The 19,393-nt window shown below is 34.5% G+C and overlaps 1 protein-coding gene across 1 annotated transcript in view; it reads right to left on the reverse strand.

Moving 5' to 3' along the window:
* Positions 1-19,393, reverse strand: part of LOC119600262 — a 30,427-nt gene that overhangs the window by 4,871 nt on the left and 6,163 nt on the right. The window contains 7 exon segments of the mRNA XM_037950383.1: positions 8-606; positions 663-1,431; positions 3,703-4,112; positions 4,175-4,571; positions 4,634-6,643; positions 6,713-7,284; positions 9,073-10,191. Of these exon segments, the coding sequence (XP_037806311.1) occupies positions 8-606; positions 663-1,431; positions 3,703-4,112; positions 4,175-4,571; positions 4,634-6,643; positions 6,713-7,284; positions 9,073-9,760 (5,445 nt within the window). The 5' untranslated portion in view covers positions 9,761-10,191.

Genomic DNA, 19,393 nt, shown 5'->3' on the forward strand with positions numbered 1-19,393 from the left:
TACCCACCTGCTGTATCTCCGCCGAGGCTCTCTTACTGCTAATGCGCCGGAAGAGCGATGTTTTGCGCTTTTTGTCATGCTCCTTTTTCGTTTGTTTCTTTTGGCGATTTACTCCCTTCTTGGCCAATTTACTTTGCATTAAATCACGCTTGCGGCCACCACTTTGAATGCTGGTATGTTCCAAAGGAGTGGCTCTCAAGGTCACATGTTCACCACCACTTAAAAGCAATTGCAAAACCTGGGTATGGAAAAGACCCTGTACGGTTTCACCATTAACATGAGTAATCAAATCGGCAGGTCTTAAACCGGCCTCAAAAGCAGGACTGCCTTCATCTACAGCCATGACCAGATGGTGCATGGTATAGAAATCAGTGTCTCCATAATAAACTCTTATAGTATGGACAGTAAAACCAAAACCTCGGGGTCCTCTACGTATAATAATAGGTGGCTTGAGATTGGTAACCAAAGGAGACAATTCGCGGCAAGGTGAAGTGTCCCGAGAGGATGCGGTACTAGAACCACCACCTCCTCCGCCAGCCACGGCACTGGGTGATTGTATACCCGCCGTAATATTGCACAATTGTTGGGCCAATTGGGAATTATCAACTGAAAAGAAGAAACATTAGAAATTTATAACAAGAAGAGTTTAGAATCAAACTCACTCGCTGAGGACATCAGAGACAATCCCAAAGCTGATGCTGATTTAACAATTGAGGAACGTGAACGATGATTTTTCACTCCAATATGACTATCCATCGATTTCTGGTGTTGTAGAGCCAAAGGTGATTGTTCTCTAGTATTTTCTGCCGACGAAGAACCTCCACTTATAGTTTCATCTTCTATAGATATCGAAAATCTAGGTAAAATATCCCGAGCACAAACACCCTTACGTTTGCGAGCAATTTGTGGTGAAAAATCATCACTATCAGTTTGTGATGACTCTGGAGTACTGCGTGCTGTGGCTAATGTTGCTAATTTACGATGAATATCGGCAAGTCTACGATCGGTGGTTACAGTTGTTGAAGTTGTTGCTGTTGTACTTGAGGTGGTGTTTGTTATTGTTGCAGTTGAAGTCGTTGTTGTTGTCATTGTTTTGGTTGTATTACTAGTTATCGAAGGTGTAGTAGTTGTTACCGTGTTTGCTAATGATTTTGTGGTATTGGTGCCCACTTCTACGGGAGCATTAACCATAGCAGCTGGTGGTGTTGCCGGTGTGGTTATAATGGTGGTAGTATTGGGAGGCATACTATGTCTATGATGACGTTCTGGTTTCAATGGTTGTAGGCTAGTATTTTGATTACCAGGTGGCTGCTGTAGGAATTGATGTAAAATGCGCATTTCATTATCATTGCCTATGGTAACATTATGCAATAATTCGGGTAAATAATCGGCATCGGGAGTTGAAGGAACTTTCAAGCAACTGGTAGAGATCTGAAGAAAATATAAATTAAAAAGTATTTTAAAATTTTATACTCAATTCTAGTTCATTTCAAGCTCAGTTCTAGTTCATTTCAAGCTCAGTTCTAGTTCAGTTCTAGTTCAGTTCTAGTTTAGTTCTAGTTCAGTTCTAGTTCAGTTCTAGTTCAGTTCTAGTTCAGTTCTAGTTCAGTTCTAGTTTAGTTCTAGTTCAGTTCTAGTTCAGTTCTAGTTCAGTTCTAGTTCAGTTCTAGTTCAGTTTTAGTTCAGTTCTAGTTGAGTTCTAGTTTAGTTCTAGTTTAGTTCTAGTTTAGTTCTAGTTTAGTTCTAGTTTAGTTCTAGTTTAGTTCTAGTTCAGTTCTAGTTCAGTTCTTGTCCAGTTCTTGTCCAGTTCTAGTTCAGTTCTAGTTCAGTTCTAGTTCAATTCTAGTTCAATTCTAGTTCAGTTCTAGTTCAGTTCTAGTTCAGTTCTTGTTCAGTTCTAGTTCAGTTCTAGTTCAGTTCTAGTTCAGTTCTAGTTCAGTTCTAGTTCAGTTCTAGTTCAGTTCTAGTTCAGTTCTAGTTCAGTTCTAGTTCAGTTATAGTTCAGTTCTAGTTCTAGTTCAGTTCTAGTTCAGTTCTAGTTCAGTTCTAGTTCAGTTCTAGTTCAGTTCTAGTTCAGTTCAAGTTCAGTTTGTGATCTAGTTCAGTTCCAGTTCAGTTCTAGTACAGTTCCAGTTCATTTCTAGTTCAGGTCTAGTTCAGTTCTAGTTCAGTTCTAGTTCAGTTCTAGTTCAGTTCTAGTTCAGTTCTAGTTCAGTTCTAGTTCAGTTCTAGTTCAGTTCTAGTTCAGTTCTAGTTCAGTTCTAGTTCAGTTCTAGTTCAGTTCTAGTTAAGTTCTAGTTAAGTTCTAGTTCAGTTCTAGTTAAGTTCTAGTTCAGTTCTAGTTCAGTTCTAGTTCAGTTCTAGTTCAGTTCCAGTTCAGTTCTAGTTCAGTTCTAATTCAGTTCTAGTTTAGTTCTAGTTCAGTTCTAGTTCAGTTCTAGTTCAGTTTTAGTTTAGTTCTAGTTTAGTTCTAGTTTAGTTCTAGTTTAGTTCTAGTTCAGTTCTAGTTCAGTTCTTGTCCAGTTCTGGTCCAGTTCTAGTTCAGTTCTAGTTTAGTTCTAGTTCAGTTCTAGTTCAGTTCTAGTTCAGTTCTAGTTCAGTTCTAGTTCAGTTCTAGTTTAGTTCTAGTTCAGTTCTAGTTCAGTTCTTGTTCAGTTCTAGTTCAGTTCTAGTTCAGTTCTAGTTCAGTTCCAGTTCAGTTCCAGTTCATTTCTAGTTCAGTTCTAGTTCAGTTCAGGTTCAGTTCTAGTTCAGTTCTAGTTCAGTTCTAGTTCAGTTCTAGTTCTAGTTCAGTTCTAGTTCAGTTCTAGTTCAGTTCTAGTTCAGTTCTTGTTCAGTTCTAGTTCAGTTCTAGTTCAGTTCTAGTTCAGTTCTAGTTCAGTTCTAGTTCAGTTCAAGTTCAGTTTGTGATCTAGTTCAGTTCCAGTTCAGTTCTAGTACAGTTCCAGTTCAGTTCTAGTTCAGTTCTAGTTCAGTTCTAGTTCAGTTGTAGTTCAGTTGTAGTTCAGTTCTAGTTCAGTTCTAGTTCAGTTCTAGTTCAGTTCTAGTTCAGTTCTTGTTCAGTTCTAGTTCAGTTCTAGTTCAGTTCTAGTTCAGTTCTAGTTCAGTTCTAGTTCAGTTCAAGTTCAGTTTGTGATCTAGTTCAGTTCTTGTTCAGTTCTAGTTCAGTTCTAGTTCAGTTCAAGTTCAGTTTGTGATCTAGTTCAGTTCCAGTTCAGTTCTAGTACAGTTCCAGTTCAGTTCTAGTTCAGTTCTAGTTCAGTTCTAGTTCAGTTCTAGTTCAGTTCTAGTTCAGTTCTAGTTCAGTTCTAGTTCAGTTCTAGTTCAGTTCTTGTTCAGTTCTAGTTCAGTTCTAGTTCAGTTCTAGTTCTGTACTAGTTCAATTCTAGTTCAGTTCTAGTTCAGTTCTAGTTCAGTTCTAGTTCAGTTCTAGTTCAGTTCTAGTTCACTTCTAGTTCAGTTCTAGTTCAGTTCTAGTTCAGTTCTAGTTCAGTTCTAGTTCAGTTCAGTTCTAGTTCAGTTCTAGTTCAGTTCTAGTTCAGTTCTAGTTCAGTTCTAGTTCAGTTCTAGTTCAGTTCTAGTTCAGTTCTTGTTCAGTTCTAGTTCAGTTCTAGTTCAGTTTTAGTTTAGTTCTAGTTCAGTTCTAGTTTAGTTCTAGTTCAGTTCTACTTCTAGTTCAGTTCCCCATATTCACAAACTCACCTCTATTTTCCTTAACTGTGGTGTATTCAAAACCTTATTTACCATTTGCTGGGTAATAATATTCTGAGGCGAGGCCAAGGGAGCAGCAATCTTGCGACATTTAGCCACTGAATCCACGGTATTAGTAGGTGATGATACGCTCTCAGTAACTTGTAATTTAGTTTCAGCCAAAGCAGATGTTGTAGTATGAGTGGTGGCGGTGGTGATGGCGTTATTAAGCGAAGTCGTAGAACTGTGGGTAGTAGTAGTAGTCGAACTAACGGTGGTAGTGGTAGAGGCAACCCGAGACCAAGAATAATGCTGCTTACGATATTGTGGGGTGTAAGAAGAAAAGGAACCAATAACGGGAGTATCATCGGTATCGTCAGTGTCTTCACCGGCCAAATCGTGATTATAGCGATCCATGCGGGCTAAAGGGGAAAATTAATATGTTAATTTTATGTTTTTTATAGATAAAGTATGGCGGACTCACTATCAAAATAACTGGTGTCATCTTCATTGGATAGTTGAGGCACAAATTCGGCCTTTTGTCTTAACAAAGAATTCCAATCTAAACCATCAAAATAAAAATGCTCCTTAACTTCCAAAGCTCCTGCCTGGGTGCCCAAACGATCTCTAGGATTTTGTTGCAATAGCTGAGTTATAATATCTTTAGCCTCTGGTTGCACCGGCCAATCATCATTATCAGGCCATTCGATGTCATCGTTAACAGTATGAGCAAATAGTTCCTCAGCGGTTTCACCAAAAAATGGCACACAACCTATTAGAAACTCATAGAGAATAATGCCCATAGACCACCAGTCTACAGGTTTACCATAACCCTGTCTCAATATCACCTCGGGGGCTATATATTCGGGAGTGCCATAGACCTTAAAACAATTTTCAAATAAAAATGTCTTTCTAGTTAACATTTCTGGACTTTAGGACTCACCTGTTTATCAGAAAACTGTCTAGTTTCCGAATCTATATAACCCTCATATAAATTTGTAGCCAAAGACATTAAACCCATTTTGGAGAGACCAAAATCTGTCAGTTTAATATGACCCAAGGCGGTAATCAACAAATTATCCGGTTTCAAATCACGATGCACTATGCCATAACTATGTAAGTATTCCACAGCCAAAACGGTCTCAGCAAAATAAAATCTTGCCATATCGGCGGGCAGAGGACCTATATTCTTTAGAAGCGTAGCACAATCACCACCCTCCACATACTCCATGACCAAACACAAATGTTTTTTCGTTTCAAAAGAACAATACATGCTGACCACGAAAGGATTATCGGCAAATGAGAGTATATCACGTTCAGCAAAAACCTGCTCAACTTGATTGCGTAAGATGAGATTATTTTTATTGATTTTTTTCATGGCAAAACGTTGTCGGGTAGTTTTATGTTTAACCAAATAGACAGCACCATAAGCACCATTTGAGATCAATTTAACAATATCGAAGTCTTGTTCATTAGGTATGGGTTGTGGGGCTGGTGCTGGAGCCGCTGGAGCCGCTGGAGGTTGTTGTTGTGTTATTTGCTGTTGATTGGTAGGTGTGGCCAGATTACTTTGTTCTTGACAAGTGGCTAATTGATTATTATTTTGATTTTGTATGGCCTTAGCAAAGGAGGGCATATCAGCGGTGGCTACTGGTGTTTGTGGTGGCTGTAGAGGCATGGCTGGGTGTGGTGTGCTAGTGCCACTGTTGGCCAATAAACTTAGTTCGGCATTGGGATTGAGTGTGGCCGAAACACAGGTTAAAGGAGAACTTAATAGCAAAGAACAAGGCGTGCCCGAGTCATTAAGTAAGCTGGTATTAACCGACCCGGAACCACCCTTAGTATCACAGGCTTCTCTAGTCTCTTTAGCCTCCTGTTGCATTTCTGCTATAGGATCTCTATTCAAACCCAATTTGTGTATTATATATTGGGGTATATCCGCCTTAATGCCCTGTATAGCCTTGGCTTGACCCTCGGCGGCTTCCAGCAAATGATAGAATTCCTCCGGATCAAATTCCAAACACTCCAGCAATCTTGCCGGCCTTGAGATGATCAATAACAACTTTTTTATAACCCCCGCCAATTCGACGGCCGCTTCTGGACTTTTCTCCTTAGTTTCCAATAGTAAACGTTCTAAATTCTCACTCATTTCATAGAAATATCTGGAGGTAATCAATTTAGCCTCAGATTTATTAAGACAATCTCTTGCCATTTCCAAAACTTGATGATGTACGAATCTTACTATAGGCTGGGAATCACGAAAACTATTACAGGCCGCCGATTTGTTTTCATTGATGAAATGTTTTAAACGTTCCTCCATTTGTTGGGTGGCCTTGGGGAAACGTTCCTTATATAAAGTATTCATCATGGCAATTTCATTGTCTATGGCGGGACTGCGTGAGGGACTTGAAAGAGATCGTGAACGGGGGCGGTGGAATGGTGATATTCTACCACTATTGCTTGTATTATGATTATTATTATTATTGCTTTGTGAACCACCGGGGGTTCCAGCGTTATTGTTATGCATAGGCTGCTGTGGCTGTTGCTGTTGCTGCTGGCCATTGCCACTACAAACCATGCTGACATCTGCACAACAATTAGGACAATATTTGCTGTTGTAAACAAAGCCGGCTGGTGCGGGTGGTTGAGGTTGTGTTGGCACATGTTGTTGTTTTTGAAATTGTTTGGGACTATGTGGCCCCGGGACGGTTGGTTTATTCGTTGTTAGTGTTGCTGTTGTTGTTGTAGAGTTATTCATTAAAGCACAGTGTTTCAAACAATGAGGACGATTTGTTTGTGCTGCTGCTATGGCTTGTTGCTGCTGTTGCATATGTTCAGCACAACAATTAACAATGGCATTAGGATTACCCGGCTCTCCCGTCAAAACATGCAATTCTTCCTGGCCCGAAAGATTGTGTAATTGATGCAAAGCTTCCTGGCTAGAACATTGGCTCTAAATGAAAAAAAAATAACTTTAAATTAATAAAAAACCATAAATTTTTCTTTATTTTCCGACACTCACCGATAAATTTGAACTGCCCGGTGTTGTACCATAACCCGATGAGGGCAATGAAGCTACCGACCATCTTCTACCATCTCCACGGCATGTAGCTATACGTTTAATGGGGGCGAAAGCAAACTGCATAGGGGAATTTATGCGTGGACTATCAACCGGACTGGCCGAATAGGGTGAATGTGACATTGTATTGGCAGCCGCAGCTGCTGCGGCCGCTGCTGCACCTATACCCCCGGTCACTAAACTTAAACGATGATGAGCTACACCACTGGAGGCACCACTACCGCGCATTACTACACCATGCAAATGATGTTTGCCTATGCCGAGACCGGCACAACTGCCGGAACGTGAAATATTTAATGTTCCTGCTGTTGGTGCAGTAATATTTGCTGCGTTAGTTGTAGAAGATGATGCATAAGCATTGTTGCATGACGACGATGAGGGCGATTGTGTAAGGGCATTAGGAGCTGTTGCAGTTTTACACAGACTATTGTCACGTTCACGAAATGAACTGCCAGTGAGGCAAGGAGCCGATTTACCCAAAGAAGTATTACGCATGCGTACCAAGTTGGAAGAGTCTAAGAATATTAAGTTAACATTTATTTTATGTTTATATGTTAAGATTAAGCATAAAATTTGTTTTGTATTTAATTAAACCTAACCTTAAAATTTGTTTTGTTTACATTTAGAAAACCATAACATCAAAATTTAAATAAAAAGGAGCTGTATTTATGTGACAGTAAGAATTTTGATTTGTTTACATTAAAAAACAACAAAAGGTAAATAAAAAAGTGCAATATTTTGTATATGACAACTGTGAAAAAGATGCCACATTTGCAATAATAAAAGGATACAATCAAAATGTAAATAAAACCCTCAAAGTTTTGTTGATATTTTAGTTTAATAAAAAAAATAACCAATTTTGTTAAAATAGTTTGTTTTAAATGAAAAACAACTACAAAAGAATGATTTTTAAACAAACACAATTTACTAAAAAACTGCCAATTCCAACAGTATAGGGAAAATACTGTTTCGTTGGCAACCTAGAACTGTGATTGTTTATATTAAAAAAGCAACAAAATGAAAACAAAAGGAAAAGTTAAGTTTGTTTATAGTTTAGGGTTAAACTTAACCTTAAATTTTTCTTGATTTTTATGTTTTAGTACTTGACCTTGTTCTGGAACTTATAAAATTAAAGAATTTTAGAACAAGAACAGAACAAGAACAGAATTAGAACTTAACTAGAATTGAACCATAACTGAACTAGAACTGAACTAGAACTGAACTAGAACTGAACTAGAACTGAACTAGAACTGAACTAGAACTGAACTAGAACTGAACTAGAACTGAACTAGAACTGAACTAGAACTGAACTAGAACTGAACTAGAACTGAACTAGAACTGAACTAGAACTGAACTAGAACTGAACTAGAACTGAACTAGAACTGAACTAGAACTGAACTAGAACTGAACTAGAACTGAACTAGAACTGAACTAGAACTGAACTAGAACTGAACTAGAACTGAACTGAACTAGAACTGAACTAGAACTGAGCTAGAACTGAACTAGAACTGAGCTAGAACTGAACTAGAACTGAGCTAGAACTGAACTAGAACTGAACTAGAACTAGAACTGAACTAGAACTGAACTAGAACTGAACTAGAACTGAACTAGAACTGAACTAGAACTGAACTAGAACTAGAACTGAACTAGAACTGAACTAGAACTGAACTAGAACTGAACTAGAACTGAACTAGAACTGAACTAGAACTGAACTAGAACTGAACTAGAACTGAACTAGAACTGAACTAGAACTAGAACTGAACTAGAACTGAACTAGAACTGAACTAGAACTGAACTAGAACTGAACTGAACTGAACTGAACTAGAACTGAACTAGAACTGAACTAGAACTGAACTAGAACTGAACTAGAACTGAACTAGAACTGAACTAGAACTAGAACTGAACTAGAACTAGAACTGAACTAGAACTGAACTAGAACTGAACTAGAACTGAACTAGAACTGAACTAGAACTGAACTAGAACTGAACTAGAACTGAACTAGAACTGAACTAGAACTGAACTAGAACTGAACTAGAACTGAACTAGAACTAGAACTGAACTAGAACTGAACTAGAACTGAACTAGAACTGAACTAGAACTGAACTAGAACTGAACTAGAACTGAACTAGAACTGAACTAGAACTGAACTAGAACGGAACTAGAACTGAACTAGAACTGAACTAGAACGGAACTAGAACTGAACTAGAACTCAACTAGAACAGAACTAGAGCTAAACAGAAGTAAAACAGAACAAATCCCAAATGGAAACTTTTGACATTTTTTTTTTTTTCATTACAACTCACCATTACTGGACGATCTCATCGAATAGGTATGCTGCTGATATGATATCTTACGCAATAGAGCACCATAGCCACGCGCAGGCAATGATATAGAACTGCCCGATAAACCACCCGAAGAGGATTTAGTCAAATTCAAATTACGCAATAAAGACTGCGAAGAAGATATCGATGAATCATTTTTCGGTGAGGAGGCTAACATTTCCAAACCAGTCGATGATTTAGTGGTGCCATCATGAGTATTATTACCACTACCGCTAGCATTACTATTATTACTACCACTACCACCCAATTCTTGATCGGAATCATCAAATATTAATACTCTAGCTGAATAACTAGACTGGGGACGTATACGTGTTATGGAACCCGAATTAATATGACGTTTAGCCACTGGACTATTGGAGGCTGAAGTGGATTTACTTAATTTATTGCCACTGCTACTATGATGATGATGATGAGGACTTAGGCTGCTGGTATTGATGGTGTCGTCATTAAATACATTTGAAGTTTCGGTATCCGCCAAACCACTTAGGTCGGCCAAGGCTTCAGCAGAAACAGCAGCAGCATCGGGAGCGTGTTTTTGTGGTGTAGAGGTGGATATTTTATTCATATGACTGCTGATTAAAGGTGAAGCAGTGGTGGTGGTAATGGTATTAGTGGTGGAATTGTTAGTTGTTGTAGTAGCTGTAGACATTTTGTTGTTGGGTTTTGTTTAAAGTTGTTTTAAGTTTAAAATTGTAAACAATACTTCAGCATTTTTAAAAACTTTGCTCTTTTTTTAACAAACTATTTAATATTTTGTTTTCTGTTTCTTTAATATTTTCAATTCCTTTTGTTTGTTTTAATTAATTAAAGATTATTTTAAGTTATAATTAATAATTAATTAGTTAACTAATAAATTTGCTTCTGTTTAAAATAAACACAAACATAATTTTGTTGTTAAAGTTTGTGGAAAATACTTATTCCTGACAAACTGTTTTCAATATTTTAATACGTTTTGTTAAACCACCTCTGTAAGGCTAAACAATTGTTGACAATTTGTTGTTGTTATTATTCTTTAATATTGAAAACGTATATTGTTTAAACCATTTACTGTTTAAATTTTCCATCAAGCATAAATTTAACCTGCAAATAGTGAAATAAATAAACAAATAAACATTAGTAATAGTAAATTTAATTAACATCTTTTTTTTTCGTATTATTATTAAGAAATCAATTATTTATTTTAAATTAAACCTTTTGTATGCATTGGGAAACTTAACATGTGTTTTAATAATGTTTATTGTCAATCATATTGTTGCCTTTTTTAAAAAAAAAAAAAAAAAAACTTTATTTAAATGTGTTTAAATTGTCAATCTCTAGCTCTATATAGGGGTTCCTCATTGTTAATTTATTTCTTTTTTTATTATTAATTTTTATTTTATTCATTTGTTAAAGTATTGTTGTCAATTTAATGTAAATGTGTTTTTTTTTTTTTTTTTTTTTTTTTTCATTAAAGATTAACAAAGTGTTTTTCCATTGTTTTCTTTTGCTTAAATTAGTTTTATTTGAAATAAATAAAAAAATGTGTGTTAATTAGAAGAAGGTTAATCATTTTTTATATCTTATTATTGTTTTTATCGATTTTGTTTAATCGATATTTTGTGGGCACTTAGTTTTAAAGTATTAAAAAAAAAACTTACAAATAAAATATCATTGTTTAAAGAATTGGACAAGATAAGGGTGAAAAAGAGTCATAGAATTTTTTATATTATTATTATTGTAAGTTATAAAATGTTAAAGAAGAAACTAAACTATGGACCGGTCAGTAGAACTGAACTGCAACTGAAATATGTATGTAGTACTGAACTAGAACTGAAGTGGAACGAAACAAGAACTGAACTAGAACTGAACTATACCGGTCACTAAAACTGAACTACAACTGAAATAGTACTGAACTAGAACTGAAACGGAACGAAACTAGAACTGAACTAGAACTGAACTAGAACTGAACTAGAACTGAACTAGAACTGAACTAGAACTGAATTAGAACTGAACTATAACTAAACTAGAACGGAACTAGAACTGAACTAGAACTGAACTAGAACTAAACTAGAACTGAACTAGAACTGAACTAGAACTGAACTAGAACTGAACTAGAACTGAACTAGAACTGAACTAAAACTGAACTAGAACTAAACTAGAACTAAACTAGAACTGAACTAGAACTGAACTAGGACTGAACTAGGACTGAAATAGAACTGAACTAGAACTGAACTAGAACTGAACTAGAACTGAACTAGAACTGAACTAGAACTGAACTAGAACTGAACTAGAACTGAACTAGAACTGAACTAGAACTGAACTAGAACTGAACTAGAACTGAACTAGAACTGAACTAGAACTGAACTAAAACTGAACTAGAACTAAACTAGAACTAAACTAGAACTGAACTAGAACTGAACTAGGACTGAACTAGGACTGAAATAGAACTGAACTAGAACTGAACTAGAACTGAACTAGAACTTAACTAGAACTGAACTAGAACTGAACTAGAACTGAACTAGAACTGAACTAGAACTGAACTAAAACTGAACTAGAACTAAACTAGAACTAAACTAGAACTGAACTAGAACTGAACTAGGACTGAACTAGGACTGAAATAGAACTGAACTAGAACTGAACTAGAACTGAACTAGAACTGAACTAGAACTGAACTAGAACTGAACTAGAACTGAACTAGAACTGAACTAGAACTGAACTAAAACTGAACTAGAACTAAACTAGAACTAAACTAGAACTGAACTAGAACTGAACTAGGACTGAACTAGGACTGAAATAGAACTGAACTAGAACTGAACTAGAACTGAACTAGAACTTAACTAGAACTTAACTAGAATTAAACTAGAGCTGATCTAGAACTGATCTAGAACTGAACTAGAACTGAATTACAACTGAACTAGAACTGAACTAGAACTGTACTAGAACTGAACTAGAACTGAACTAGAACTGAACTAGAACTGAACTAGAACTAAACTAGAACTGAATTAGAACTGAACTAGAACTGAACTAGAACTGAACTAGAACAGAACTAGAACAGAACTAGAACTGAACTAAAACTGAACTAGAACTGAACTAGAATTGAACTAGAATTGAACTAGAACTGAACTAGAACAGAACTAGAATTGAACTAGAACTGAACTAAAACTGAAGTAGAACAGAACTAGAATTGAACTAGAACTGAACTAGAATTGAACTAGAACTGTACTAGAACTGAACTAGAACTGAACTAGAACTAAACTAGAACTGAACTAGAACTGAAGAAGAAATGACCAAGAATTGAACTTTAACATAGAATGGAGAATCTACCACAGTCTGGGGTATAGACTATAATATAGTCTAGACTAGAGACTAAACTACATTATGTTTAATAAACTAAATTATGGTCTGCACTATGGTCAAAATTATATATTATAGTCTGAACTCTGTACATATATTGCGAAACTATAGTTTAAACTAACTGCAAGTTCTCTTAAGTAATCACTTTTTCTTATAAATTGTATATATTTGAAAGATATTTAAAAAATTTTGTTTGTTATAACATTAAAGAATCTTCCCCACCTATTTTGTTAAAAAACATTTCCTTCTTTTTATTTATTTGTTTTCTTTGACTAAGCTTTTCAAACATTGCCATGGCATATCTCAATGACAAATAATATTTAACTATTTGATTAGTCAAAACATAAAAAATAACGTTGTATTAAGTACTATTTTTTATTATTCTAGAGGAACTTTTTCGAAAAAAATTAAAAATATTAAAAGTTTTATTAAGATTTAGTTCATAAAGTTTAATGTTCTTTAAATATTAAGAGAACTTTTTAAATGACATTTTAAAACATTTTTGGAAAATTTAATTGTTTGCTTGGCCAAGTATTATCTAGTATTTTTATAAAATGATTTATCCATAAATTATAAAATATTTTCTTTCTTACATTTTTTCAAATTCCTTTTACAACAATCTGTATCAGGGATGGAAAGTTGGAATGATGAAATGAGTACTAAATTATACTAAAATGAGTAGTTTTATAAATTTAAAATGTTTTAAACTAATTTAGGACTTTATTATAGAGTAGACTATAGTGTAGACTTTATACTAGACTATAGACTAGACTATAGACTAGACTATAAACTAGACTATAGACTAGACTATAGACTAGACTATAGACTAGACTATAGACTAGACTATAGACTAGACTATAGACTAGACTATAGACTAGACTATAGACTAGACTATAGACCAGACTATAGACTAGACTATAGACTAGATTATAGACTAGACTATAGACTAGACAATAGACTAGACTATAGGCTAGACTGTAGACTAGACTATAGATTAGACTAGACTATAGGCTAGACTTTAGACTAGACTATAGACTAGACTTTAGACTAGACTATAACATAGATTATAGACTAGACTACAGTAGACTGTAGACTAGACTATAGACTAGACTATAGGCTAGACTGTAGACTAGACTATAGATTAGACTGGACTATAGACAAGACTAGACTATACTAGACTAGACTATAGACTAGACTATAGACTAGACTATAGACTAGACTATAGACTAGACTATAGACTAGACTATAGACTAGACTATAGACTAGACTATAGACTAGACTATAGACTAGACTATAGACTAGACTATAGACTAGACTATAGACTAGACTATAGACTAGACTTTACACTAGACTTTAGACTAGACTTTAGACTAGACTATAGACTAGACTTTAGACTAGACTATAACATAGATTATAGACTAGACTACAGTAAACTATATACTAGACTATAGGCTAGACTATAGACTAGACTATAGACTAGACTATAGACTAGACTATAGACTAGACTATAGACTAGACTATAGACTAGACTATAGACTAGACTATAGACTAGACTTTAGACTAGACTATATATTGGACTAGGCTATAGACTAGACTATATATTGAACTAGGCTATAGACTAGACTATATATTGGACTAGGCTATAGACTAGACTATATATTGGACTAGACTATAGACTAGACTATAGACTAGACTATAGACTAGACTATAGACTAGACTATAGACTAGACTATAGACTAGACTATAGACTAGACTATAGACTAGACTATAGACTAGACTATAGACTAGACTATAGACTAGACTATAGACTAGACTATAGACTAGACTATAGACTAGACTATAGACTAGACTATAGACTATACTATAGACTATACTATAGACTAGACTATAGACTAGACTATAGACTAGACTATAGACTAGACTATAGACTAGACTTTAGACTAGACTATATATTGGACTAGGCTATAGACTAGACTATATATTGAACTAGGCTATAGACTAGACTATATATTGGACTAGGCTATAGACTAGACTATATATTGGACTAGACTATAGACTAGACTATAGACTAGACTATAGACTAGACTATAGACTAGACTATAGACTAGACTATAGACTAGACTATAGACTAGACTATAGACTAGACTATAGACTAGACTATAGACTAGACTATAGACTAGACTATAGACTAGACTATAGACTAGACTTTAGACTAGACTATATATTGGACTAGGCTATAGACTAGACTATATATTGAACTAGGCTATAGACTAGACTATATATTGGACTAGGCTATAGACTAGACTATATATTGGACTAGACTATAGACTAGACTATAGACTAGACTATAGACTAGACTATAGACTAGACTATAGACTAGACTATAGACTAGACTATAGACTAGACTATAGACTAGACTATAGACTAGACTATAGACTAGACTATAGACTAGACTATAGACTAGACTATAGACTAGACTATAGACTAGACTATAGACTAGACTATAGACTAGACTATAGACTAGACTATAGACTAGACTATAGACTATACTATAGACTATACTATAGACTAGACTATAGACTAGACTATAGACTAGACTAGACTATAGACTAGACTATAGACTAGACTAGACTAGACTAGACTAGACTAGACTATAGACTAGACTATAGACTAGACTATAATACTATAGACTAGACTATAGACTAGACTATAGACTAGACTATAGACTAGACTATAGACTAGACTAGACTAGACTATAGACTAGACTATAGACTAGACTATAGACTAGACTATAGACTAGACTATAGACTAGACTATAGACTAGACTATACTAGACTAGAGACTATAGACTAGACTATAGACTAGACTATAGACTAGACTATAGACTAGACTATAGACTAGACTATAGACTAGACTATAGACTAGACTATAGACTAGACTATAGACTAGACTATAGACTAGACTATAGACTAGACTATAGACTAGACTATAGACTAGACTATAGACTAGACTATAGACTAGACTATAGACTAGACTATAGACTAGACTATAGACTAGACTATAGACTAGACTATAGACTAGACTATAGACTAGACTATAGACTAGACTATAGACTAGACTATAGACTAGACTATAGACTAGACTATAGACTAGACTATAGACTAGACTATAGACTAGACTATAGACTAGACTATAGACTAGACTATAGACTAGACTATAGACTAGACTATAGACTAGACTATAGACTAGACTATAGACTAGACTATAGACTAGACTATAGACTAGACTATAGACTAAACTATAGACTAGACTATAGACTAGACTATAGACTAGACTATAGACTAGACTATAGACTAGATAGACTAGACTATAGACTAGACTATAGACTAGACTATAGACTAGACTATAGACTAGACTATAGACTAGACTATAGACTAGGCTATAGACTAGACTATAGACTAGACTATGGACTAGACTATAGACTAGACTTTAAACTAGACTATAGACTAGACTATAGACTAGACTTTAAACTAGACTATAGACTAGACTAGACTAGACTATAGACTAGACTATAGACTAGACTATAGACTAGACTATAGACTAGACTATAGACTAGACTATAGATTAGATTATAAACTAGACAATATACTAGACTATAGACTAGACTATAGACTAGACTATAGACTAGACTATAGACTATACTATAAACTAGACTATAGATTTTTTAAGTAAATAAGAAAATGTATTATAGTACTGAATTTTCCATGCCTGATCTATGTAGTATATCATTTCACTTGTTCTTTCTTGTCCGGTAGTTTGTTTCTATTTAAATATTTTAATTTAATATTAAAAATATTTATTGTTGGTATTTTTCTCAAGCTATTTTATTTATTTATGAGTGAGTGGGTTGAAAATGAATGGCACACTAATATCTTAAAACAAAACGTTATGATAATAATTATTAATTTCTTGTGTTTTGACTCGAAACAGCTTAAGGCTGCCTCTCGACGGTCGCGTGTATTACTCATTGATCACTTACGGAATTCCTTTTTAATCATCAATTTTTCTTAATATATTTCTATGAAATTTAAAACTTTTTACAATGCCAAGGAAAATATTAAAATTGTTTTGTTTAATTTTCTATTAATCTAATAATTGTATTAACTAAAGCAAAGAATAGAGCAAATATCCAACACACTTAGAAAAAGTTTTTGTATTTTTTCTTTTCTATATTAAATTATTTTTTTTTATAAAAAATACAACAAAAGTTATAATACAATTAATAATAATATAAACAAATAAACTGTTTATTATATTTGTGTCAACGACAGCAGCAGCAACAATAACATGCTGATGCTGTCACTATTTAGTTGGTGTGATTGTCAGTTTATATTTTATTATGGTATGTGTCTGTTTGTCTGTCTGTCTCCTCTCACTTGAAATTTAAAGTTTTAAATCTTACGCTCAACTAAATATGAGTGTGCCAGCACTTGTTAACCTCCCTCGCGTGTTTGCTCTACCTGTACTGGTTTGATTGCCAGCAGACAGTGTGTCAAAATGTTCAAAATTTTGTAATATTTTAAGGTATTTATTGAAATTTTAGAAAAATTTTCATAAATTTTTGGTGAATTTTTTCGCTGAATTTTTGGTGACTAATCGTTGTTTTTTCCTAGAAAATGTTAGCTAAAATATTTGCCAACAGTGACTAAACTATAATGTAAATAATTGGCTGAATAGTCTGGATTTTGGTCTACAATTTCGACTATAATCTAGTTTAGACTATCTAGTTTAGACCAGACTATAGAGTAGACTAAAGACTAGACGATAGACTAGACTATAGACAACACTATACACTAGACCATAGACTAGACTTGACTATAGAGTAGACTATAGACTAGACGATAGACTAGAGGATAGACTAGAGGATAGACTAGACAATAGACTAGACGATAGACTAGACGATAGACTAGACTATAGACTAGACTATAGACTAGACTATAGACTAGACTATAGAATAGACTATAGACTAGACTATAGACTAGACTATAGACTAGACTATAGACTTTAGACTAGACTATAGACTAGACTATAGACTAGACTATAGACTAGACTATAGACTAGCCTATAGACTAGACTATAGACTAGACTATAGACTAGACTATAGACTATAGACTAGACTATAGACTAGACTATAGACTAGCCAATAGGACTAGAGTATAGACTAGACTATAGACTAGACATAGACTAGACTAGACTAGACTATAGACTAGACTAAGACTAGACTATAGACTAGACTATAGACTAGACTATAGACTTTAGACTAGACTATAGACTAGACTATAGACTTTTAGACTAGACTATAGACTAGACTATAGACTAGAACTATAGACCTAAACTATAGACTAGACTATAGACTAGCCTATAGACTAGACTATAGACTAGACTATAGACTAGACTATAGACTAGACTATAGACTAGACTATAGACTAGACTATAGACTAGACTATAGACTAGACTATAGACTAGACTATAGACTAAACTATAGACTAGACTATAGACTAGACTATAGACTAGACTATAGACTAGCCTATAGACTAGACTATAGACTAGACTATAGACTAGACTATAGACTAGACTATAGACTAGACTATAGACTAGACTATAGACTAGACTATAGACTAGACTATAGACTAGACTATAGACTAGACTATAGACTAGACTATAGACTAGACTATAGACTAGACTATAGACTAGACTATAGACTAGACTATAGACTAGACTATAGACTAGACTATAGACTAGACTAGACTAGACTATAGACTAGACTATAGACTAGACTATAGACTAGACTATAGACTAGACTATAGACTAGACTATAGACTAGACTATAGACTAGACTATAGACTAGTCTATAGTCTAGACTATAGACTAGACTATAGACTAGACTATAGACTAGACTATAGACTAGACTATAGACTAGACTATAGACTAGACTATAGACTAGACTATAGACTAGACTATAGACTAGACTATAAACTAGACTATAGACTAGACTTGAATAGACTAGGCTAGACTAGACTAGACTATAGACTAGACTATAGACTGGACTATAGACTGGACTATAGACTAGACTATAGACTGGACTATAGACTATAGATTGAACTATAGACTAGACTATAGACTAGACTATAGACTAGACTATAGACTAGACTATAGACAAGACTATAGACTAGACTATAGACTAGACTATATACTAGACTATAGACTAGACTATAGACTAGACTATAGACTAGACTATAGACTAGACTATAGACTAGACTATAGACTAGACTATAGACTAGACTATAGACTAGACTATAGACTAGACTATAGACTAGACTATAGACTAGACTATAGACTAGACTATAGACTAGACTATAGACTAGACTATAGACTAGACTATAGACTAGACTATAGACTAGACTATAGACTAGACTATAGACTAGACTATAGACTAGACTATAGACTAGACTATAGACTAGACTATAGACTAGACTATAGACTAGACTATAGACTAGACTATAGACTAGACTATAGACTAGACTATAGACTAGACTATAGACTAGACTATAGACTAGACTATAGACTAGACTATAGACTAGACTATAGACTAGACTATAGACTAGACTATAGACTAGACTATAGACTAGACTATAGACTAGATTATAGACTAGACTATAGACTAGACTATAGACTAGACTATAGACTAGACTATAGACTAGACTATAGACTAGACTATAGACTAGACTATAGACTATACTATAGACTAGACTATAGACTAGACTATAGACTAGACTATAGACTAGACTATAGACTAGACTATAGACTAGACTATAGACTAGACTATAGACTAGACTATAGACTAGACCTATAGACTAGACTATAGACTAGACTATAGACTAGACTATAG

The sequence above is a fragment of the Lucilia sericata genome, unplaced genomic scaffold (assembly GCF_015586225.1).
Source record: "Lucilia sericata isolate MDLA Ls3-8-SP2 unplaced genomic scaffold, ASM1558622v1 Contig000108F_arrow, whole genome shotgun sequence".
Classification (NCBI taxonomy): domain Eukaryota; kingdom Metazoa; phylum Arthropoda; class Insecta; order Diptera; family Calliphoridae; genus Lucilia; species Lucilia sericata.